At 30.4% G+C, this 27,833-nt stretch overlaps 1 protein-coding gene across 7 annotated transcripts in view; it reads right to left on the bottom strand.

Moving 5' to 3' along the window:
- Window positions 1–22,817, bottom strand: part of LOC126772776 (uncharacterized) — a 64,109-nt gene extending 41,292 nt beyond the window's left edge. For 2 of the 7 annotated variants that reach the window (XM_050493341.1, XM_050493345.1), the window contains exon 1: window positions 19,444–20,010. In XM_050493341.1, coding sequence (XP_050349298.1) covers window positions 19,444–19,567 — 124 coding nt within the window. In that variant the 5' untranslated portion in view covers window positions 19,568–20,010. Of the gene's footprint in view, window positions 1–16,816; window positions 17,074–17,604; window positions 17,665–19,443; window positions 20,011–22,385; window positions 22,449–22,673 lie in introns of those variants that run through there. The other 5 variants (XM_050493343.1, XM_050493342.1, XM_050493344.1 and 2 more) reach the window with 5 other exon arrangements.
- Between the last annotated feature and the right edge of the window lie 5,016 nt (window positions 22,818–27,833).

Here is a 27,833-nt window from a genome sequence, read left to right as displayed (position 1 = left end):
TTTAGTTGAAGTAAACATGTTTAATATATCTCCCCTATTTAATTAAATGAAATGAATTAATACTATGACGTGTAGAGAGAATTTAGATTAGTTAAGGGTGCATTGACCATATGTGGTACGATAATGTGATGGGTGGTGACAGTGTATTAAATTAAGGAGTCATCGTTTAATTGAATTGTTAGTAAAATTAATTAATTAGATTTGAACCAAACACAATAGCATCTGGCAAATATATATTCCATATAGGGTTGACAACTAAATAATACAATGTATTGAAAACATATTAGAAAACACTTTAAAATCATTTTTGAAGCTCTTGTAATAGTATTAAATTAAATGAAAAGTCACCACCGGTCCGAATGTAGATTCTTTAGAGAAGAACCGGCAAACAACTAAGTAACTACTTTTCATCAATTTACATAAGTGTGCTAATTAAATATAATTAAATTATTATTTCTCCTGCATGAAAATTTTATTCTTTATTTGTATTTTCGCCAAGTAATATAAAGCTTTCATAATAATCAATGTCGTTTTAATATGAGATCGTTACAAATTAAAGTAACATAAAATTGTTTAATATAATATTTATGAAAACAAAACACATAGGACACATGCACAACAGAATCACTTCAAAGGCTTATTATAAAGGTTATCAATACACATGGGCATATATTTCGTACTAAACTCAATATAACTTTTAAATAGATCCTGGAATTCACTTTGTATACCTTTGCTCTCAAACGAATTTCAAAACGTGGGTCGTATCAACTTGACGAATGTTTTATTCGATCCGACAGCGACCTAGCAGATTTCGCTTTGATAGCCAGCATACACACACATGCAAACATCCGTGCTGTCATGGCCAGTGGGTTTTTAATATGCTTAAACTGCAATATGTATAAAGTTAAATGGCGTAGGTTTTTTTTGCTTTCTAACTTATTTAAAGACTGAGATAAAATTAACGGAGAAAAAAAAATCAAAATCAAATTTAATTCCAAATGATCTATATATAAATTGGTACGCGAACGTCTGGTAAATGGTCACAATCGCCCATTAGCAGTGTACATAATACAAAACATTTCTTACATCGCTAATGCGCCACCAACCTCGGGAACTAAGATGTTTTGTCCCTTGTGCCTGTAGTTACAGTGGCGCAATCCCTTCCAACAATACTACGTATTACTGTTTGGAGGTAGATATGATGGGTGGTAGGGTACCTACCCAGACTGGTTTACACAAAGCATTACCACCAAGTAACTATACGTAACGTTATGGTTGTTTTTTTTTAAATTAGCTTGTAAAGATATTATATGAAATTGACTTCTTCGTATATCTGCTTAGCGCGTCCTGCTATTATACATCTAATATCCGCGCTATTCTTGACGTAGAGCTAAAACCAGATGGTTATTGATAAAGAAAGGCGTATAACCTACAATTTGCGCCTATATTATATTAAAAGCTATCCTGTCCTAACGACCGCCCACCAGTATGCAATAGCCATTATTATTTTCAACACATTTTCGCTGCAGGCACTAATGTTTGCTTAATATCTACTCATTGAGAAATTCATTAACTTCTTTACCACAATTTGTCGTGTTGATATGTTTTTGCGTTTGATAAATTATAGTATATATATACCAAATTTAGACATTTATTAAATAATGCATGGCTTAAAATGATTACGTTAATATGATGTTCTTGGTCTAATTTGGTTTATGTATTGTTTTTAAATACTGTAAAAAAGTGCTCTGAAACAAATTGTCTATTTAAATATTTAATTAATTTAAATAACGCTCAATAAGTTTTATTATATTAACAAAAATTATATTTAATTTATTATTAAAAAAAGTAAAACAACCTTGTAGTATTTATTACATTTGTATTAATAGATAATCATAAAATATAGTAATATGTAGGTTGCAAAAGTTGGCAGAAACAAGTAACCTACGTTGGAATCGTATCGTGTCAACAGTTGCACGCTGCACGCAATGTCAAATTAGTGTCAAAAGATTATTTCTGTTTATAGTAAGGTATTTCGAAGTTAAGTCAGAGATTTAATAATGCCTAAAACCACGATATGATCAGGTAAAAATATTTATTTAAACTTATTTCAACCTTGCTACACACCTCGTATGTGACTTTAATGTTTTTTCATAATTAATACATTTCATTTTATAGAAAAAGAGTATCTTTACTACAAAATTTTAGGTCAGTGCTTTTCGATAAATTGTAGTTAAACTTTAAATTCAATTTATCTTGAAAAAAGACGATTTAAATGTGCTTGAAGGAGTCTACTTGAATGAAGATATATGTATATTAATTGCATTGAGAAGTACTTGCTACTATTAATAGCAAGTACTTTTCAATGTTTAAAAGATCTTCATATATATTTTCGGTATTCTGTCCACTATATTAGAATGGACGTTGTCATATATTACACGCCATATCATATTTTTAACTAACTTCAACTAATTTTACAAACATATTAAACATAACGGAACAAAAAAATAGGAATTCATAAGACTAAAAATAATAACAATAAAATAGACGTACATTGTTTTGTTTAGAAAATGGCTATTGATAACATAAAAGCTTACAATCTATTTTGATATAATGATTGCTGTTCCCTATGTCAATGAGATATTCTGATCTCATTTACGATGATTCAGCTTTCCATTTATAGCCATGTTAGAATATATACAACACTTGGCTGCTTGAAATAATATTTATAGACCTCACCAAGTTATAGCTATACCTTATTCGATCGAATCGAAGGAGTAGAGATAAATAAACCTTAGATTTACATGTTTCATGCGATTTGCTAATATTGTGCACAACAAACAGTTTATTTTATATCTTTATTTATAATACAACACTATTCCACTTGATTAATTAGATCCTCTTTAAAACTTCCGATAACGACTTCGCCGACATGCAACGAATCCATAATTAATACTTTAGGTTATTCAAGGTCTCCTGCGATTGGAATAGGCTAATGCTCAATAGTAATTGTGAATATAAATAATATATTATATGAAAATATTATTACTTCATATAGTTTTAAAATTATTCGAAAAACTTGTCTGAAACTAGTTTTACGTATTGCAACAAAACCAGTGATCGAATTTTATTGGTATAAAAGTTAAATAGAAACTGAAATTACCGAAGATCTTTATCGAGTCATTATTTTTGATTTTATCGGATAAAAAAATATATTATGTCAAATCAAAATGGAAATATAATTATTAACATGCAAATTTACAAAATCAAAGCTTTATATGTATTCTAGAACAAGATGATATAAGCACTAATTACATTGTACATTTAATATATTAAATAATATACCAGAATATATATAAATTTGTGAAAGATATATAAAAAAAATGTTTGTAAACGCGAGGTAATTAACATTAAATATTATAAAGCCAGGCAGCAAAACTCTTAGATAAGTATCAAAAATGTTAATATAGTGTTCCGCACATGTACAGACTACTGTTAACTTTAATACTATCGTACTTCGACTGACTACTCTTTTATTTAATGAAGGTCCGTCGTGTGACGTCCGAATGAATGAGTAGATCGAGTACATGTAAAACTGAGGGAGAAGACAATATGTACATCACAAAGCGAGTGAAAAATTCGTATGAAGCATTTTGATAGTTTTAGTATCATTTTATTACGTATTGTTGTGTTTTAGTAACTTCTAACTTACATTTTGCCTTTATTTGCTTTAAAGCATAGTGAGAGGTATATGATTTTTAAATAAAATTATTATGTATATACAAAAAATAATAATTTACTTATTGCATGTTTTTGTACAATCTTATTAAAAAAATATTTATTTGTTTTTATAAAGATTTCAAAAACCCGAAGTTCACAAAACTCAAGTTTTGAAATGTAAAATAATGATTTTTCAATTAATATTTTTCATATTTATTTTGTGATGCCGCGGAAAAAGCTGAAGCGAACAAACACTACAAATATTCGTCTTTTATTCCAAAATATTTTTTTGTTCCGTTTGCAGTTGAAACGCTTGGAACTTGGAGTAATGGTGCAAAAAGTTTCATCAAAAATATTACACCCCATCTTATTGCCTTTACTGGTGACAGGAGGGCGGGCTGGTTCATTTTTCGCTTAGAGAATCGGAATTGCGATTCAAAGAGGAAATACAGCTAGCATTCTTGCCACCGTTCCACGCGGTCACGATTTATACAGTAACTATTTTTAATATTTATTTAAGGCTTTAATGCAAATGATACTTTTTGTGATGTGAATTAACTTATGTCTGTGTAAATATTACAAAACAACGGTCATTTCTCGCTTTGAAGTTTATTTTGTAATATTATGTGTCTATACTCGATATGTTGGTACTTGACCAATTGTAGCATACTGTTGTATAACAGTATGCTACAATTGTTATTATACTCAATTCTAAAAAGTCTAAAATTGTTTATCTGGATTGGATAACAAAAAACCTAATGAAAAACTTATGAAACCTATTTTCAGGGTATTCCTTTTATTGTTACGATATTTTTATTTTATCTATAGTCTGTACACTTATTAAAATAGTAGATTTTATTCAATAGGTAAAAACTCTTTTAAACTGTATTGTTACGTTCGATTTACCTTGAATCAATGTTTAAAAAAACAACAGCTCAAACTAAACGACTTCGAATTAAAAGCATCGGTGTGTAGAAGATAAAATCGTCAGATTACAGCCTCATTGTATTGTGACCAGAGATGCAATACACATTAAATGAGCAAAATGGCGTTATTCCCACGACGCGAAATAAACCGCTTTTTCGTCATGGACTGTGAACGTTAACAATTATACTTTTTGACGCATCCACCATTTCATTATTAATTCAGTAAGACTTTGGGAAAATAAAAATTGTAGGTAGGTTTCTTAAAGTTAACTTCCGCAATCGGTAGAATTAAAGTTCAGTCCGGCTTTGTTATATATACATTTATATGTATAACCTGCTCACGGTTTAGTCGTGAATAAAACGACTCAATACAAAAAAAATGTATTTATAGAATTAATTTTATTTTTTTTGTTTGGTTTTTAATTACTTAAAATAAATTACACCTTACAGATAATTTTATTATGATATTTCACTTTACATATTATATGGAATGTATAGTATAATGAATAATTTTCCCATTTTCTTATATAAAACTAATATATAATATATATAATAAATAAGCAAAGTGAATTTCTATGAAAGTGGAGTACGTCTCCACTTACTATTGTCACGTATACATAAAAGACATTGAAAAAGATTTTTCCTGTTAAATATTTGTCATTGCTATTTTAAAATTTTATGTTTTTATATAAGGTCGTGATTTTTACAAATTTATGGTCAATATACTTAAGAAACTGCAACAAAAGTGAGGTCGCTAAGCAGATTTTATTTGCAATTTTGCAAATGTCTCATAAACGTTGCATCGTAAGATTATAAGACCATTTTGGTAGGAAAATAAAGAATAAATACATGCTGAATCCCGAGGCGTAAACTTGGATTTACATGTAGTTGGCCAAACATACTTCAATTGAAAATTTATTATTAGATATTTTTGTTTCGCAATAGTCTATCTTTTCTGAACTATAAAGATTAAACCTTTGACCATTAATTATATATTGGACCAGGTCTTATAAGATGAAACCATTGAATTTTTATTTCTTAATAAACTTTTGTACAAAAATCAGTATCAAGTTATGCGATACCATAAAAATATACTTTAACAAGGTTACAGTGAAATTGAGACATTATTTTTAAATAAGGATAATCAGTTTTTATGATTATCCTACATATATATTGACCTAATTTAAAAGGTTGATAATAATGTAATCTCGTTACAGTAAACAATGTCATTGTTTGTCGTTCGTTTTAAACTAGGTCACTGTTTTACCAAGTACGTAGAATTATAGATCGGCACACACATTGTGGGTTCTATAATCACCTTAAGTAAAGTAAAATTTCGTAATTAATTTACTGCTGGTCAAAGGCATCTTCTTTCGGAGAAGGATTCGGGCTTATTCCACCATGCTGATCTGGGCGTGATTTTCAAACGTATGTCAGAGCTTTAGCCAACAGATGCATATTTTATTTTATTGATAAATGAAGCACATAAAAGCTGTGCTGCTTGCCACAGCCCGCGATCTTTGATTACAAACCACTTCATCATTCATATCAACAAGTTTTCTTTAATAAAAGAGTATCTATTGAGTATTTTGCACACACGAAAATTTAGGTCTATTTACCTATTTTTTTTAAACAAACAAAGTCATATATTTTCATCTATTTTACTATAATTATAACTTGTAGTGTTTTAGGAAAATATTTGACACTTCTCTACTAAAAAACACAATATGTTTTTATTAATTCAAATGTGTAAATGTCCCAGTCAAGGAATCATTTTTGTATAGGCAAAGCAGACGTAATGACGTGATTGTCTCTTATATATTTAAAATACTAATTACTAGGTACTTCTTATAATAAAAAAATTACCCTTTGATAGATATATAAAAATATTTTTTTATTACTTTATTCTTTTGATAAAGCGCAATGTCTGAAATCCTCATAATATGTTATTATTTTTTTGTTTTGCAAACTTGCCAAATGGTCGTAAGCAACGAAAAAATAATGATGACACCTTGATTCAACGTAAGCAAAGATAACGAATTCTGTTGCCGCAATCCATTGTGGGCTGAAAGTTACACTCGATATTATAAGATTTAAAAATAAAGGCAGAGTCAATGTTGGCGCCCCCGCGGTGTACACCTTGGCAAGACCACTCTTGGCACAATAAGTATCGATCAGGTGCGGTGGGCGGAAAACTAATGTGCAATAAAATTGCGACAATCGCATTATGTTCTAATCTTAATAACAGAAACAATGTTGCAATTGATATTTCAATGATTCTAGGTAGTTAAGCCAATCAAATGCGGTGACATGATCTGCGGTCACTACCGCATAAAACAGAAGTATGAAACGTAATAACTAATGAAAGGTCTTTTGTAAAAATCACACAATTCATTATAAATCTGACATTTGTTTAAGTGTCATAATAAATTGGCAGAATAAAGTTACTCATTATAAGATTAACGGTACCACAGAATGTACCATGTACCTATGATGTACCTATCCCACAATCATTCGAAATGTTGAATTGAAATACGTAACAATATTACGTACTTATGTACGTATTTTTATAACTCATATAATACTTTTAATTAATGTATCATTATTTGGGCAACAATAATATTAATTATGTATGTAATAGTCATTAAAGTCACTTCATTTTTGCAGATGTTGAGAATTGAGACAAATAATAAGAGCAATTTATAACTATTAATAATGTCCAACGAATACAAACTAATTCATAATTTTAAAAGGTGTTGTTTAGTTAATGTTTTTGAGTAGGAATCAACAACAAGAGAAGCATAACACACAGATAAGCGAAAGTTTCATTTGTTTAGGAGCGGATATTTTTTCAAGATGGTAGTGATTTATGCTGTATGTTGAATAGGTTATAATATAGCTGTATAGTTTATATAACTATACCAAATTAAAATCTGATAAGTCTCACAAAAACTCGCCAGTCGTCTCACAATGTTGCCAAGTTTGTAAAACCACAAAAGTAAAAACATCTTTTAAATTTCATTAATTCATATGTACGAGAGTAACCAGTGTAAAAGTACTGATGTGGCTGTTTAAATTAAAAACAATCATGAAAATATTAACATATAATATGAAAAGGTAAATATATAAACTCTTTAAATTTCTAATCAGTTGATATGGTTTGGAAGCAATCAAACTGGTTTTTATTACGTACAAGAAAAATTCGCATAAAACTTGCATTAAGATGTCTACTTAATAGTAGTTTATTAATATAAAGGATTGGAAGAGAATTGATTGAGTGTGGGTGAAAATTCTTTTGACGAGGAAAGTCACATATATTTATAAACTTATTAAAGAAGTCGTTAAGTAACTATCTATGTACGAAACCCTAAAAAGGAGCCAGTATTAGACGTCCAAATTGTTGGCGGGTTGACATATAGTCATTTGTCACAGAAACGAGGAAGTTTGAAATAAGAACATGTTTACGTTGTATAGTTTTCAAAATAATTGGTACGGATACGGAATATCAAATTACAAGTGAGATTACATCGCGTATTCAAATTAGATATAGGAAAAAATGTTACCAGCAAATACACTACTGGTGGTATAACTGGGAGGAGGGCTTTGTGCAAACTCGTCTGTGTAGGTAGCACCCATTCTACCGCAAAACAGCAGTACTTGGTATTGTTGTGTTCCGGTTTGAAGGGTGAGTGAGCCAGTGTAATTACAGGCACAAGGGACGTATCATCTTAGTTCCCAAGGTTAACATTTCTTACAATGCCAATGTCAATGGGCGCTGGTGACCACTTACCATCAGGCCTATATGCTCGTCCGCCTACCTATGCAATAAAAAAATAAAATAAAAACATGTAAAAATTCGCAATTTTTTCAATAATACAGTATTTGTTAAGTTTTGTGAACACCTGGTCTTAAGTTACGCTAAGTCTCGAAAACCCGTTCTTTTCGTTTAATCCTATTGTATTTATATTGCTTCAAGGCGCGACGTACTAATTTCGCTTTTAATACCTGTAAAATCCTCGCGATTAAGAAGGAATGTACATAAAGCCCTATACGTATATAATTATATAGTATATATAGTATATATTTATAATATAGTATATATTTTAAGTCGTTGCGAAGTATTTCACACTTCACGTCTGACAGATATGCCACGAAGTCTGTTTTACGTCTTGAGAGCATCTGAATTAAATTCTTTCGAATTATTTTTAGATACACTTATTACAAGAGCTATCCAGATGAAACTATTTTTATTCATATTTACATTCTGTAATATTTTTGTTGTTATTTATAAAGGAGACTTATAATAGTAATACATGTTTTTTACAGTTTAATTGCGTAAATTATATCCTGAACGAGAGTAGAAATGAATCTTTCTACTTAACTTAGTTTCGTAACATCGGATAAAATTTTATTATCCGAATATTTGACAACTTAGACAATAGGTTTTATAAGAATTAAACCTTGCTCTACATTACGCCATATTGCAGCGAACTGGGTCATGCATTTTGCTAATATACATTTGCTAAAGTTGTTTTCCTTTAATATGTACATAATATATATATATATATATATATATATATATATATATAATACAACATTTATTATATATATATATGAAATATTGCTTAAAATACAATTTCAATTGTAATAATACAAATAACATGATCTTAATTCTGTACGAAATTTGACATCAGAAGTGATTTTACATAGAACTCTATGACTAATTTCTCACGATATATGACTAATAATATAGCACGGAATTTGCGCTTACGATGTACCTACGTTTCATATATGCTGGAGAAAGTTAGCAAGTATTGCAGTCCGTAAACATTGACTGTTCAACTGATAGGTTATTGCCATCTCGTCTAGAATGTGCCTGCAGAATGTCCGTATATCGAGCCGGCGAGCAGTAAAATTGCAAGGAAAAGTTGGCGTCGCGCCAAGCGTCGCGAAGCCAACAACTGCACGATTTAATCGTGTGCCGAAAGGAAACTCTTATTCCTTATTCATGTAAGTAAATTCCATTGCGCTTCGAAAGTGAATTTTATTGTTCTGCAAGAAACCATTTTTATCCTCTCAATGGAACGTCATCGCTCATCGTAACATGTAATCAACTTGTGCTGTGCTCGTTATGACCCAGTTATGACGGTAGGCTTTTCGATAGCAATTTAAGAGAAATGACGTCATACCGCAAGTGTTTTGTTTAAAAAAATATATACTTCAGCGAATTCTTACTCATCAATCAATTTATTGTGTATCGTTTTAATTATCTTTTCGTTTTCTACAACGTCGGCTGCATAGACATTTTAAAGATTATTATCTAAGTTTCTAGGGTGAGAGTATTAAATTAATAAAACAGTCACGCCACGCAAACTCCCTCGCTCCCGGCCTCAGGCCGCAATAACGTGCCAGAGTAATATCAGCCTTCCTTATCTAAAGGGCTTTCAACATTCTCAATCATACTTACGTTTAAAAGTGGATTAATTTAACGCACGCTTCGATTGCATATTCTAGATACTTCTTGTTTAATTTTGCTTCTTAGTGGATTCACGAGTTTGAAATAAAAGGAAGTACATAAAAAAGTACATAAAAGCTTATCAGAATCTGCAAAAAATAATTGCTACAAAAACTTTATATGTAGACGCTCAGAGCAAAATAAACTTTATTTTTATAGTTGTATGATTTGTTTTCATTTTCTTGTGAGTCATAGAATGGTATCGATTCAGACAGTGGGAGTACGCGAGGGACCGCTCTAGTTCACCCCAACCTTGGATTCCAGGAAGAAAGCCAAAACGAGTTTTATGTGCATATTTATAACATAATTAAAAATGTGAAAAAAATATCATTTTAAAATCAAGTATGTTCAAATATAATTTATGTACATTACATATCAAAATATTGTAACGTAAAGAAAAACTATTAAATTTTATATGAAATTAAAAAAAAAAAGATTGCTTATAATGAGTTTCTTGTCATTGTCGGCTCTATTGCTAAAATATACGTTCCAAATCGATGATGCCTTAATATTTCATTTTATCTTGTACATGATAGTAAAGCTAACTTCAATAACTTATATATATTTTATTTGAAATTAAATTAATTATAAAGTATTAGATGGGTGTTTTCTGCTGCCAACACATACATTGCTAAGTATAAATATAAAATATCTTTACTTTCAAAATAAGGAGAAAGTATCTTTGTGAGGGAAACATTTATTAGCGCTTCAAGATTTATTTATGGGGTGCAAACCCCAAGCGAGATACCGAGACATTTTTCCTTGTAATAGTGATTCATTTGAAATAAGCACTTATATAAAAGGAAACATTAAATTAGAAAAAGCAATGCCATTATACATATATAATATGTAATTCGATGAAATGCAAACCAATTTCTATTCATCTACAACATTATTCTGTATGCATATTGTTTTTATATAAAACCATACTACAATTTCAAATTCCAGCTCGAACGTTCAAAAATAAAATTTACAAAGGAATGTATAAGGTAGGTTCGTATCGATATTTTTTGTTTTGCTTTTAAAGGATTTTTTATTCATATGTTGAATTCCAAATCGAATGGGCGCTCTTTTATGTAAGAGATTCATTTTAGAGCTTAAAATTCCTTTTAAATTATTTTGGTTACGGCTTAGCTTCACTTCTCATAATATTATTATTTAATAAATCAATTAAATGAAAACATTCAAGTGGCGCATTTATTTAATACAATTTTATAGGCACGTTTTCGACGAGGTCCGCTTACACAGCTTAAATAATATACTTATATATTATTGTATTCTACAATAACACTACAATCAACGCCGAAATGCGTATTGCGTAAATAATTCTAGGAAGTCAATTTTAACCTACTTCTAATTGTGTAATCGGTTTGTGTATGTAATTCAGATGATAGTACAATTATTTGTTGACGACCAGCAGATCTGGAGCCCGGAGGAGAACAATGTTTGATTTGTTACTAGTCATTTCTTTGAGTTTGGACTAATTAGAATGTACTTTTTTTATATAGAATAGGAAGGCGGACGAGCATATGGGCCACCTGATGGTAAGTGGTCACCAAACGCCCTTAGACATTTACATTGTAAGAAATGTCAACCATCGCTTACATAGCCAATGCGCCACCAACCTTGGGAACTAAGATTTAATGTCCCTTGTGCCTGTAATTACACTGGCTCACTCACCCTTCAAACCGGAACACAACAATATCAAATATTGCTGTTTTGCGGTAGAATATCTGATGAGTGGGTGGTATCTACCCAGACGAGCTTGGACAAAGCCCTACCACCATAAATATACTTACTTACTTATACCTATTATTTGCTCCTATGTGAATACTTTGTTTCTTATTACACATTAAACAATTCTTTGCCTCGTTAAGAGATGTATGAAATACCTTTAATTTACTTTATTTGTTTTCATTGTACGTTTATAAGTTTACAATGAGGCAGATGCGAAGGCTTATATCACCTGGTCCCGAAACACCTTGCCAGCATCAACGTAGCTGGAGTTACCTTTTTTGGAACCTGTACCGTTTCACGTTTGCCTTCTCTTGACCCTTGCCTTTTTGCTTTTGGATAAGGACAGTTTTGTTATTAACATTACATATTATTAAACCTTACTTATTATCATATACAATAATTCATAACACTTAGTAATGTACTTATGTATTTACATACTTTTCTTATACGTGTAGTCATAATTACCTTTACCATTAGATAATTTTTGTCTCATAGCAACAAGATTCCTTGATGTTATTTTAAAGAAAGAAAATATATTAATAACACCTAATTTGTAGTATTAAATGTTGTTTTCTTTATTTCGTTATTCTGAAAGGACTGTTATCATAATATAAAGCAAGGCGAAACAGTTTAAGTGTTTTTATAATATATATAAAACCTACATACTATACTTACCTGAGCTGACTTCGCACACATATATTATAATATACTAAACAGTAATTTTAAATAATCGAGAAAACATTTAAAATTAATATATTGTTTATTTTGATAAGAATTAATATTAAAACTTATTTTAGGGCTTATATTTTTTCCATTTCTTATAAGTATATAAACGATAACGTTCTGGAAGTTTTCTTTAAAACATAGTTATTTGTTGAGGCTTTTTTGATATTTTGAAGATTTAGAAATCTTATATATATTTCTCAATCTACCATAGTAGTACCATAGTAGTAGAAGCGTCCAGCTTGGAAAGCAGTCCGACAGTTTTCTCTTCCTCCACTTATCCACCACATAAACATAATATGTATATATATAGCCTATGTTCGTCCTGAAACAATTTCCTATAAGCTTGTGAAAGTTTCACACCAATCGGATTAAAGTTTTTTCTCAAATTCGGAAAAAACACCCAAAACATACATCTTTATAATATTAATATGTTTTATCGCGGAATTACTCAATATTCACATGTGCTAGAAAACGGTTTTTATAAAACCGGAACTGAATTTGGAGTGAATATTTTAATGAAATTTAGCTATTCAAAGGGAATTTGCTTTTAGTATGATATAATAGTTTAATGTCATGAACCGGCTGAATTATATAAGCAGCTAGCTCAAAAAAAAAAATTCAAGTATCTATTCTTGAGTCACGATACTATGATTTAACGTCGTGTTTGCTTTTTGTTGATCGTTAAAATTACTCAATAAATGATAGTGCAGTTTCTTTAGCCAATTTTTTTTTGTTTATATATATATATATATATATATATATATAAACTAAAAAAATTATGTATATATATATATATATATATATATATATACATATATATATATATATAATATACATTAAATAGGCATTGTTATTTGGCATTAAACAAAATATTTAATCGTTTCAGCGTTTATTTTATTAAGTCGTTTGAACAATACCTCTTAGATATAATAATAAAGTGTAGAACCTTTAATTTTACAAATAAGTATATATTTGAAATTTAATTTAAAAATATACATAGTTTTAACTTTTTAGATTTATCAAAACATAGACACGTCGTATTACATAAATCGGATTAAAAGGTTCAATATAAAATAATACACATTCTACTATTCAAGTCTGTAAGCGCGGGTCAATATTTACGTAGATAAAGGCGAGGGTGGAATCGATTGATTGCGGAACCCCTATTCCAGACGAGGGTGCAGGCCTTCAAGGGTAGTCTTGCACGCGGGCGGAACGTGACTCAACTATCATTATGCGTAAAGGATTCGAATGTCTAAGAACAGTTTCTTTTAATACACGATACTTTTTATTTACGGGAACTTACAACTATTTAGTCTAATAAGATATTATAAGTCACTTTTGTACATGTTTACTAAAAATGACCCAAGTAAAATAGAGAAAGTTTATTATAAAAATATATAATAGTATAAATTTTTATGTATAAATCCAAGCATATCTTTGAAATATTCAAACCGAACCAAATATTTTACCATAACCGGTTTCGTTACATGATTTTTAATTAGACAGATGTTGATTATGTACGAACATACATGTTACATATTAAAATCATGCTATTATAATGGCACCGAAGATCGCCGTGATTAGTGTTAGGCATTGTATCGAGAATAACAATAGAACGCCATAAGTTCTAACAAAGTACCTCGTTAGCTTAACAATGACCGCCGAGAAACTACGAAGCCCACACGATATCAATGTTCACTTCACTTCTACCTGGATCTCACTTCCGATCTACTTTACTGTTGACCGAATCAATACATTATCCGTAGCAATATCATTGGCGGAACAAACAACGCGTTAGCGCTTTATATCGTAGTGATATTATTTTATATATTTTTTTTATTATTTATGCAGTCTTTCTTAAGAGAAAATATGTTTTTTTATTGTATTAGGTAAGCAGACTGGAAAGTGAGCCACCTGGTATCACCAAATATTAACAATTCCTTACATCTCCAATGAGCCAACTTTAAAAACCAAGATGTAATGTCCCTTGTGCCTGAGGTAGCACTGGCTTACTCTGCTACTTACTGGCTTATGTAGGTGGTACCTACACAGACGAGCTTGTACAAGGCTCTATCACCAAGTACTTACGTTCAATAGTTTAATTAATACTGTAGGTACCTATAAAAATTAAACATGAACAATTTAGTCTTTGTTTAAATCGAAGTCTCCGAAATAAGTCCCATAACTGTTAAACGCATTAATGTCCACGTCCTGTTTGTGAGTGCGATGACTCATAGTAGAAGGGTTGCCCTTATAAATCATATTATGATAACAAGATTTTTTGATTTAATAAATTAATAATATGATATTTGGTTATAATATGAATGGTGTGGTTATAATATTATTATCCTGCTAAAGGTTGTGCCTATCTCGCCTACTACAAAGATAAAGCCTGTCCAAAAAAGTCTTATCTTAAAAATCACTATTTGCGTAATTTTATTGAAAAAATACACAGCATATTTCAAAAGAATAAGATAATATAATTCAAATAATTATATTTGACACAAACTTCAAATTGTTTTGTAATACACATAAAACGTATAAATAGTAATAATTTAATTAAGTTGCTTCAATTTTTAGTGCACTTGTTGTTGTTTCTCAAGTCGATTTAGTTTTTTTTAACATTATTATTATTATTATCAGTACTGATAGGAATAAACTTGATTAAGCATTGTGGGCTATGAAATCAGTTTTACCAGTAATATAATTAAAGTGCAGAATTTTGATAACAACTTAAAATAGATTATTGTCGAAATATTTTTTGTTGGAGAGTTTTTTTGAGAGTTAAAACAGTAAAAACAGCAAACTGCATTGAAATTTGTTATTTAAGAGACTAATGATATGTCGGTAATACGTCTTACTGCAGGCGCACTAAAAATATCCTTATACATTTTAATTAGAACAATTACAGTCAAACATAAACAAGTTATGGAATTATAAAGTACAACTCACGTCTTTTCTCTATTAAACATCGTGTATTATATTCGATACTACAAGTGCAAATAGTGTAAAGTGATAAAACGTTAATTTTTTTTGTCAATAATACGAACGTTATCTATACATGAAATAAAATTATCCGGTTAGGGAGAATTTCAGTAAGCGAGCTGAATTGTAAGCTATATAAGAAACTACTGAACCAAATTTGATTAAAATAAAACATAACTTGTCTTAAATAATTGTCGTCGGTTGTTGCAACAGTGAAAAAATGGCCTTTTCCGATTTTCTGAAAGACGGTGTATGTATTATAAAGATACATATAAGAGCACCCAAAAGGTCTACTTCATTAGATGAAGTTTAAGTCATCTTAATTGTACTATAAAGAATACGATTTAAAAACTTTTTTAGAGTAATTGGTGACCATAGAAAAAAAGCATAAGCGTAGAACATAAAACTTTTTGAAGTCCGTTAATAAAATGATGCGACCCTAACCAGTCCGCCGCATACTTCTGCTTATTATTATTTAAGTTTTATTGCATTCATGATCGTGATCAAACCGCGCCCGACCTCGACAGCCTCAATTACGCCAATGAGAGACCAACTCAGACAGGACAAGTCATCGCAATCTACAATTTAAATCATTTAAAATTTAAACCGCATTTAGGTAGTGTTCAAATCTATATACACAATATGTATAGGTTACTTCTATTTGTTTTTCTTTTTTTTTAAACGTGTATACAAAGAAAATCCTACAAACTTAACATTGTTGAAATAAAAACATGATTTTGAAGTGTTTTATAAATACATCGATTGAATATATTTTTCGATGCTTAACATACGGTTAAAAGTCAGAAGGTCTTTGAAAATGTATTGAAAGACTAATAATTAATTTATGTGTGTACGTACATATTTATTTTATTTACGTCGCTATATACTACGCAATAAGGTTTTAAATTGTGCGTAGCTAATATTGGATTGACATTATATATATTAAACTTAAATATTAGTATTCGATATTAAATATTTTGTAAAAAAATTAGTAATAATTGAAATCATTTTCTCGTTATAGATAAATTCCTTATTGTGAATGCCAGCTACAATAAAAATGCGATAAAATTTGCAGATTACTGACTCACGAATCACGTCATTGTTAAACGATTAACAAAATAATTAAAAACATAAAATCTACCTACAATAACACAAATAATTTAAAATTTATATATTTTATTTATATAAAATAAAACATATTTACCATTGGGGCGAAAATCTGTGTAAGTCTTGATCCGCATTTTCTTTTCCCAATGTATCCTTTATGAATGTTCGATTAAAAATAACGCACTATCTTTTATCAGCTTCCTTCATCACAATTCACTTGGCACCGAAGGTAAAACACCTCACATTTTGCGCCTTTATTGATTTTTAAGTCAAAAAGGATACAAGTTACTAAGAAATTTACTTAACAACCACTTTCCACATTGTTTTTGCACGAGACAAACACAAGTAAAGACACTGAAATAGCAAAATAATGTTTATAAATAATAATAGTAAGGGTAAAACGTGCGTAAACTGCGTTGTACCGCTTGATTTGACAGCTGCTAGCTGCCTAGCGAACTATCCCGAAATTCCCTTTTCAATATTGGGTGTCTGATGATCGCTTGAATGAACGTGCGGCGAGTGAGCGGGACGTAATACTATGAAGTTAGATACACGTGTCAGGGAATGACGGGAATAGGATATAAATAGAACGGGATTAATTGAGTATACTACGACCGACAAATGTTAAGTTTTGTTCACATATTATAGTAAAAATCTAAAATAATATTTGAAACTAAAAAAACGACCGCTACTCAATACGTTACAATAAAATTACAAAATCAGCAGACTTTCCACATTGAATAATGAGTAATGAAATTCGATAAGCATATTTGCAGAGTATTTAGAATTTAAACATTAAGAAGACAAATCAAATCAAATCAAGGGATACAATTCACAAGATTTCGCACAAAAAAATGTTATGTATACAAAATTAATAAAACTGACGTTGTTAATCGGATCTTGACTACACCACCGCCGTGTAATACGTCAAACGCGCAGGCGCAGTGCGCGAAACTGACGTACGCATGCGTACTAACTTCACTCTAGTCTACGTCGTAATTTCTTGCGGTAAAACTTAAACTTTAAGGGTGCTTCATTTATTGTTGCGCAAAGTAAATATATATTATTTAGTATAGGTAAATTATACAATTATTTTTAAAATATAAGTTTCTTTAGTACCAAATTTTATCTTGTTTATAAAGAAAAATATTTTTTTAATATTATTAGTGCTCACTATATTGATGTACTATTATTATTTACTACATTTATGTAACGCAATTTTCATAAGGCACGTGTAAGACGGCAAAGAATAAGTATAAAAAGCACCTACAGTAGTAGTTAAAATATTTGCGAATTTTTATCTCAGTCGAAAAGGTAGCGGTACTTTCAGCAAGCAAGTCTCAATAATATGGGGCTAAGTGAATGACCTCACAAAGCAAGACAAACGTGTATCGCGTAATCACAATATACCAAACATTATTTATTCACATTGATCCTTTGAATATTTGACAAAGAAATAAATAATGAACGCTTAGGTCATAATAATTCGATTTTTAAAACCAAAATACTTTTAAGCATGAAAATGTTTGTCATGTTTGTAATGTAGGTAACTATCTATTATGTTATATGTAGGTTATATTTTATTGACTAATTTACAGATACATAAGAATAACTGTTATTATAAATTTTTAGGTTATAATTTACATAATTACAATATATACGGATAAAATAATTACATACAATTATGTACCAACTTTAATATATATCGTTGAAATAATAAAAGAAGGAAACATACGTTAAAAATTGTCAAAATAATCAACAACGCCATCTAGTTTGATCTATAGTAAGCGATATTCTTTATCGCATTCGTGGTGATCACGTCATGCTGTGATTCAATCAATAGTAGTCAGATGTCGTTTTAGCGTGAAATTTAATATGTATTAAATAACTTATGATATTCAATTACTAAATATATGTCTGTAAAGTGATACTGCAAATAAATATTACTTGAAAATTATTATGTACTCTAGAACGAAAAAATATTTGTGCGACAAGAGTTTGATGTTGATAGTTAATTTTAGGAGTAAATGGTAGGCTATTTGCGCGAAGTTTAAATATTTTTTAATCATCATAATAGAGTGAACTATATTCAATTTCAATGTATAAAGTAAATAATTAAATTGCTTACATTATAATTGCGTTAAAGATTAAGCTTTCATTGTACCTATTTGTATTTATTTTTTGCCATTTTTATATTTTTTATGTTATTATATAGTAAGTATATATATATATATAGTCATTAAATGCCATTTTTTTAAAGTTTTGCTTGCTTTCATAATTGTGCTTATAATTTCGGTACCTACAAATTATGTTTGATATAATATTTTTAAATAAATATGTTGATGCAATGATAATTGTTGGGCTACACCATAATAGGTAGTTCATAAATATAGGTATATAAGAGTAGTATTGAGGTTTGATAAGCATCCCTATGTAATAAGATTATTCTAACCTAATCAATGTTCATACGTATTATTGGTTTGTGGTAGTTACGAGTATGTTCGTGGAAATGTATGTTTTTTTATTCTAAAAACCTGTAAGTATTTATATAAAATATACGTTAACAAATGAAAACCTTTTGAAGACAAATTCAGATAAGTGTAATATTGTAAAGAACAAAATGTTAACGACCGTGTGGATCGCTGTCAAGTTCGAACAGTCTGTTTGTCCCTGGAAATAAAAATAATAATATTCTTAAAAAAATGTTTCATTTATGCACAGTACCTTTGCTCATTCTTTGTTTTCGTTTGCTGTAGAGAAACTCCGGAGTGCCATCATATTCTCGCGAGTAAGCACTTATCGCCAAGTCTATTATCTTGGCGAAAACACACAATACCACAGCGATCATTTCCACTGATTACTAACGCCCTATCAAAATGAGCCCTTATCTAACATAAGATACATACACTCAAGGTCTTTTTTTTCTCTTCCTATATATACCTAGATTTGGCTTTAATAAAGTTCTTTTTATTTTATCCTGGTTATTACATCGTAGCACTATTTTCTCATATACTTTATGTAGAACCTTTTCTATCGTCCACATCACCTTTAATGTTCTAGTAACAACAAACACTACACCTTTTATTTAACGTCCAAGTTTATCCACATGCAAGTCCGAGTTTATCTGGAGGTTATCACGAACTTGATCCTACAAGCCGTTTAAAGTGAATTCTATGACTGCGCCGGATCATCTTTTATAACATTATTTCACGCTCTGGGAGCCTTGAAGTGATTTCTTAATAAGTCTAAAAATATTATACGGTACCACACGCGGTTGAACATTTTCGATTGGAGATAATAAATGTTTGAATAAGAAACGCAATTGTCACTATTATCTAACATTTGTGCACTTGGTAAATCAAGGTTGATGTTTATTCTAGATATCGATTTACACTACGGGTCACTAACGTCAGTTATTCATAGTCTGGTAGATCATATGCGAATGGTTGGTAATTGAAACGGAACACTATTTGTAACCGGTGATACCTTTGAAGGGCAGTTGTGTTATGGCATGGCAATGCAACAGTTAAGGATAAAGTATTTGACGTAGCGGTAATCAGTATAGCCAGGTGGTACGTGCCGTTTCTAACGAAGTGTTAAGAGTGCGTAGACCTCATATCTAGGGTACTCGAAGCATTGCTCAAAAAATATTTTGTTGTTAAAAATTTACTCGTACTTGTTATATAAAAAAATTATAAGTTTATTTTTTATTTACGAAAAATGAATAGATATAATTATATTAACAAAAAACATAGTGAAACAATTTAATGAAAAAATACACAGTGTTATTGTACATTATTTATCATTACAAACTTTTCCTCATAATTAAAATAAAACGGTATAACTTATAATTACCATTGAAATTATAATGTTACAACGATTATACGGTGAAACCATGGACTCATTACATTTTGTTCACGCTCAAGCTCAAGTCTTGAAAATGACATCGTGACGTCCGGAATAGAGTTGCATTTACCATTTTAATGAAGATTTATTATATATGAAAGTAATTCGCGAAGGAATATTGATAACTTACAACTGTCCTAGTTTTTTATCACTTAGCATATGTTAGGTATGTACTTAAATATTATTTTTTCATTAACATTATAAAGCTAATTAAATCATTTAAATTTTTATTATTAAATCTTAATTTATATTGTAGCTACGTTAAAATAAATTATATTAGATAACAGTCAAATATTAGCCTAAAATGTCGAATCTCAGACTTATATGTATGTAGCTCATAAATTAACTTCTATTAAAAACTTTACTCTATATTTGACTGCCTCGTTGGTCTAGTGGCTTGATATAAGGCCGCAGACCTGGTGGTCCTGGGTTCAATTCCCAGATCGGGCCAATAAAAAGTTATTGGGTTTTTCTGTCAGAAAATTCTCAGTAGCAGCCCGGAGTCTGGAAGTTGGAAGTGTGTACACTCCCGTGCCTCGGAAAGCACGTAAAGCCGTTGGTCCTGCGCCTGAACTCTTTCCGGTCGTGTCGGACTGCCGTCTCATCGGATTATGAGAGTTAGGGAATAAAGAGTGCACCTGTGTTTGCGCACATACTTGTGCACTATAATATATCCTGCGTAGTTGGCTAATCTCTCTTGAGATTGGCCGCCGTGGCCGAAATCGGTCTGGAGGACATTATTATTATTATTACTCTATATTTCTGACATGAAGATGCAATTATATTAGTGGTTGTTGTATAGTAAGTTCTAATTAGTTTAAAAAAATATATCTCTAGCTTTAGCTGGATGCTTGAAGAGATCACACATTTCGCAGTTTTATTTAGTGTCGCTAAACATATCTAACAAAAACATACATTCTAATAGTCGAAGTAAAGAAAATACAAATAGTTGTATTTTGGCTATTAGATTATTACTTTTTTTTGTCTCTCATAAAGGTACGTGTCAATGTTTTACCGCAAAAATAAAATGACGCAATAGTAGGCAATTAAAGTGAAAGAGTGTTGTCTTAAATTTTGTGTAACTAAGGCAAGGTAGGCCTCTTCTCTTCTCATCATATTTTAAAACACGACGAACGCATGACAGTCTTATAAAAATATTTTAAATATTTATATTTAAAAACAAAAATCGCCATTTCGTAAAGGGGAGAGAAGGACACTGCCCAACAGTCAGTTTGCTTTTATATTTATATCAATTTTTAATATCAAGTATAATATTACTAGTTCGAGAAATAGAGTACATCTCTCTTGCATTAAAATTAAAAATCTTAATAATGATCATGATTCAAATACAAACTATTACAGTAAGGAGTTCGACTATAATTCATAACCATTTAAAAATTAATTTTGAATTTGAAGTTCATAAATAAACTTTTTTTTTTTTTAAATAGATTTCCATTTTTAGTGCACAATATATATTTTTAGCTAGTCTTATTGTAATCAACGCCATTTATGCTACATTACAATCATACATTCTTATATGTTCTTATTCAGTAAATCCCATATTCGGTCTGATTAAATTATATGAATTTAAATAGGTATTTTCTTCGGGGTTACCGCGATCATACCTTTTTGTATTTTGCCTAACTCAGTTGGTCAGCGGTTACGAAGTATGATCGCGGTTATAACCATAATAAAATTCGAAAAAGTTTACATATATTAAAAGTTAAATATTAATTAGAGTATTACAATAAACTACTCACCCAGCATCCTATTTATATCTTTTTCATTCATCGTCGTCCTCGACGTTTTTCATGGCGTACTCTCTGGAACAAGGAGTAACTCACGTCACTACAGACGCTTAACTTTTCATTTCTAGATACACTCGTAACATTCTTATACGAGTATTTCGAATAATTTTACCAACATTAAATGATCCCTATTATATTTATTTAAATAAAAAAATATAACATATCACAGAGAGGTTGCTGAGACATATCAATATTATATTGATTAATGAAATGGATATAATTAAGTTTTATTTTTATTACCTTGGTTTAAAGTACTCTACTCGAAGCACACGAACTGTTAGCACAACAATTAACTTTCACAGGCACTGAACAAAAACCATTTAAAGAAAGATTAACACATAAACTTAACTTTCTATTATATTTTAGTTACGTTGAAACATAGATTTTGTTTCATTTTGCATGTAATATGTAAAACATTGTAAAGATTTTTTTGAGTTCCCGTAGAGGCATCTCTCTACGAGGGTTGGAAGGCGGACCACGGAAATGTACGAAAATCAACGAACGTTGCCGAATGCTAATACAACACAGGACCGTATTAAAAATCTGACCTCATTGAGAAGGTTAAGTAAGACCTGCAGTTAATAGGGACGTTACGTACTTATTAATAGTTAAGCGCGATTCATAAAAAGATGTTTCGTATAAAAAATACACTCAAATCACTATTACATAAATCAATATGTATTAAAACTATTTAAAAAATAAAAGCGCAATGTATGAAATTTAGACGTTATTTGTAATTATTTTTCAATAAAAAAAAAAATCACCAATATTCCAAAATAAATATTCTTTATGTTTTTTAAAGTCAGTCCGTGCCTGGTGTACCCTGCAGTGAGGTCGTAGTTAAGCGCCATGTTTTTCGCGCATGCGCTTTAATTTTCTTCACGGAGCAATCAGTAACAGTGAGTCATATACAAAAATGTATATATTTTCGTTGGTGTTACCAGTATTTTATAAATTGGTAATTCCACTTTTTATTTGGTAATCTTATAAAGAAAATATTAAAGAAATTTACAATTAAATCTTCATTAAAATTGCTCTGTGGTATTTTTTATAATTTTATTGCAACCAGGGTTCAAGAAATATCGGTAAAGTAAGGTGCGTGCGCACCGTAATGAATTGACACTAGAGCATAGGATCAATATTATGACGTCACGTCATTGAGTGTCGGAATAAAAGACTGTACTATACTTCCCTTCATAATACGGAAATAGCACAAGTCTTCCTTCTAATACTTTATATAGTTATGCTTGTTTCTCTTACCGCAACCTTTGTCATAAATGTATTTTTTTAACGCTTGTAAAGACTTATATAGTATTAGATGAGTATATTTATTAAACTCTTCATATAGAATAAAACATCACTCATATTGTAATTTCAATATTTTTCTACGTTCTATATATTCACACAATACACAATATTTGTACCAAAATATTTTAATTGTACTTAATTTTGTTATATTTATTTTATATATACTTATACTTTATTTATATATATTGGGTACATTCTTCAGTTATATTCAACGAGGCTCAAGGTCGGTAACATTCCTAATTAGGAGCAAATAATGATTCTATGTTAATCGCTCCGCGTCATAGGAGCTAGAACGCATTTCAAACAATAGCAACAATACGATTTCACTTAAACGCGATTTAGTCCTTGGGGATAACGCTTTCGCAACTAGAGAATTGTCCATATCTACTTAACTACACATCAAGAATTATTATGAAACTTCTTACTTTTTACTCAGGAGCATTCGAATATAAAAGCAGCAGCACATTGTCGTTAAGTATAATAATGGCTATAATTTTCATTCATTTTCTTGCTAAATATAACACTATTTCTATTTATTGCATTCGAGTTACTGTTGAAATATATTGTTTTTTCTCTTATATAAACTTATACAAAATTGTAACGCAATCTAGAGGTCGTAATATTTATTTGTAAATATTTAGAAAAAGTTATAATATCTATGATAAGCAATTTTTAGTACTTATTCCAGTGCTTATTAAATATATTTCAATCAAATAACTTCATTACAATGACTTGCATTTGAACACAATCGAAATGTAGTTGATCACTATAACGTTCACTTTTAATCGCAATTACACTAAACGCTGTCTGTTGCGAGCGATATTTCGGCGCGACTGAATTAAGACTACAAAGTAAGACATCGATACGTGGGCTAATACTTTCAGTGCAAAATGTTACATGTAAACATTATCCTTAGAAGCTAATTTGCCGAAGAACCGCATGTATGTTCAAAATAGGTATATTAAACTCGTTCTACAGAACAGATAGCAATAATTAACACCAACAAACTCGTTAGCTCGCTCATACAGGTGTAATTGCCAGCAGCACGGACTGTTCAAGCAGCTATAAATTTTTATTAAAAATCATATTTTTATAATAACTTGTATTGCGTGTAGTCGAAATTCGTTCAAATTCTTTTGTGCAACTGTATAGTACGGTTGACGGTGCCTTTCAAATTATATTATAAAATATATATATATTTAAAAAAGCACAACAATTTTTAATGTTAACGATTTAATATATAGTTAGCATTAAAACAAATGTAATATCTAAATAAGTAAGTACAGTAAGTAAACATTATTATTTCCATTTTAAGTATTCATCATTTAGACATAAAAATGAACATCTTAAAATGTGACGCACATATACACCCGATTATCAAGATCCAGATGCGATAACTACACACGTAACATACGCGTAACGTTGGCGGCTCACGCGTGCCGACCGCCGGACGAGATTCTCAACTGTTTTATTTTAGAGCTAGCTCTACGCTTCGGCCGTGAAAATATTGCAAAGGTGTTTGAATATGTAGGCAGTACATTACTCAAACCTGATGAGCAATTCACAATGTCGTTCGTTGACTGCGTTCGAGCGGCTCGAACATTATTAATTTATATTAGAACTATATAAAAATGATTAGCCCAAGAGTTCGTGACAATTTTCTAGCAGCTGCCAAATTATACAACCTTAAGAATAAAGATAATAAGCTCAATTCAACACACCTTGGATTTGCAGTCAATCGGCCCATTTATGTGATGGAACATCTTTCGCCTGTGAATAAACAATTGCATGCAGCTACCAGGATAGTCACAAAAGAGAAGAATTATGAGTTTGTTTGGATACGCAATGGGAATATCTTCGTGCGCAAAAATATTAAGTCGGAGGCTAAAATAGTTAGGGATAAAAGATTTTTGAAAAATCTATAAACCTTTAATTTAATCAATGTAAAGCATGCGTATTTATGTTTTAATTCTTTATAAAATTCAATTTAAGTATTATTTACCAAAATGTGAGAGGCTTAAGAACGAAGGTTGAAAATTTTCTTTTATCCGTATTGGCTAACGATTATGTTATGATAATTTTGATCGAAACGTGGCTAAACGATACAGTATCAGTATGTCAGTATATATTAGAGGTAATAATAATAATAATAGATCAGAGATATAGCATATTTAGGCGAGACAGATATTCCTCCTCATTTTCTTCTCACAAAAAAGATGGGGGCGGCGTAATGATTGCTGTCTCTAAGAAATTTGAAATTACTCGAAAGTATGTTTGGCAGTCGGCGTGTGAGGACCTATGGACTAGTTTGAAATTATGAGGGGGCAGCAGTATACATATATGTGTTGCCTACCTGCCTTGGACCTTCCGAATTGGAATTATGTTGACACTTTTTTATATAACTTATCGCGGGTAGTAACGAGAGTAAACGAAAAGTCATTTATTATGTTGCTGGGGGATTTTAACTTAAGTTTTTTTTTTTTTACTATTAATAGGCCAGCGTTTGACCGTTGACTTGCCTGATGTTAAGCATCGACACGGGCTAATATGTAGCACGCTTGCCTATAAGAAACCTGTTTACTCTGGATTTGAAGATACCAACATTGTACCTATCGGGAAATACGGACTCAGGCAAAGCATTCCAAAGTTTAAGTGACGTATTGTGGGGGTACAATGCTAAAACTATTTTTCTATTACCATCGATGTAAGATACTCGAGTCAATTATGCTTAGGGAAATACTAGGCCATACACGTAAATATATAAATTGTGATCAGCATGGCTTTTTAGCTGATAGATCAACAGCATCAAATTTAGTGTCTTATGTATCGGTAATTGCAGATGCCTTAGATAAGAAAAAAAAGATTCATTCAATATACACTGATTTCAGAAAAACGTTTGATGTTGTGAACCACAGCTAATTATTGAAAAAAATTGAACATATGGGAATTCATGGTTCTTTATTGAGATGGGTTCTTATCTGGAGTCTTATCTACAAAAACGTCCACAATATGTTAATATTTGTGGATTTAAGTCCGCGGAAATTTAGGTAGCTCCAGAAGTCCCTCAATGATCACATTTAGGCCCTTTACTTTTTTTAATCTTCGTAAATGATTTATGTATTAATATAAAATCAAATTTCAAATTTTATGCTGATGACTTGAAAATTTATCGCGTAACAAATAATGATTTAGATAAGCTAATATTGCAAACGGATATAAACTATATTTGTGATTGGTGCCGCTTAAATCAAATATACCTCAACCCCACACAATGTTTTTACATAAAAAAAATTCGCAAGATTATTTCTGATACGGTGACATATTACATCAATAATAATTTAACTATCCAAGAAGTAACGAGCATACATGATCTTGGCGTTATACTTCATAGTTCACTAAGCTTTAGGTTACGTCTTGATCATATAATAAAAAAAGCGTCAAAACTATCTGGATTTATTAATAGACAGTTAAAAATATTTAGGCAACTGAGTGTTTTTATTATTTTATTTAATACCTTACTTCGAAATATCCTGGAGTATTGCAGTGTAGTGTGGAGCCCTTGCTATCAGGTTCACATAAATAGACGTGTTTCGAATGTGTTCAAAAGAGATTTTTATTATTATTATATTATTACACCGATAATAAATGTCACGAAATTAAATCATATACACAGACTCAGTTTTTACAGGGCAAGCTCACTTTACACTCGAAGGAAAATAAATGATCAAATCATCTTTCTATACAAGCTAATTCATGGGCTTATTGACTCGTCCGATATCCTGCAATGCATACAGTTTTCCATTCCTCGTCTTAATAGTCGCATGCGATACTGTATGACCTTTTGTCTTCCTAGAAAAAATATATGTCCTCTAGAACAAATGTACTTAGAATTTTAAATTGTTTAACTATCAAAAAAACCTATAAGCTTAGAGCTTTGTTGCTGTCATAGACTAGACGCTTTTTTTACAATTAATCAAAAGCGCATGTCGTGTCTACATCAAGAGAAATGTAATCATTTGAATTTTTTGATTGTCATTTTGTTTTGTAGACCTCTGAACATAAAATAAAAAAAATGACTCAAGATTCGGTACA

The sequence above is a fragment of the Nymphalis io genome, chromosome 13, assembly GCF_905147045.1.
Source record: "Nymphalis io chromosome 13, ilAglIoxx1.1, whole genome shotgun sequence".
NCBI classification, from domain to species: Eukaryota; Metazoa; Arthropoda; class Insecta; order Lepidoptera; family Nymphalidae; genus Nymphalis; species Nymphalis io.
The sequence above is the reverse complement of the archived record's forward strand: the minus strand, read 5'-3'. Positions and strand labels throughout refer to the sequence as shown.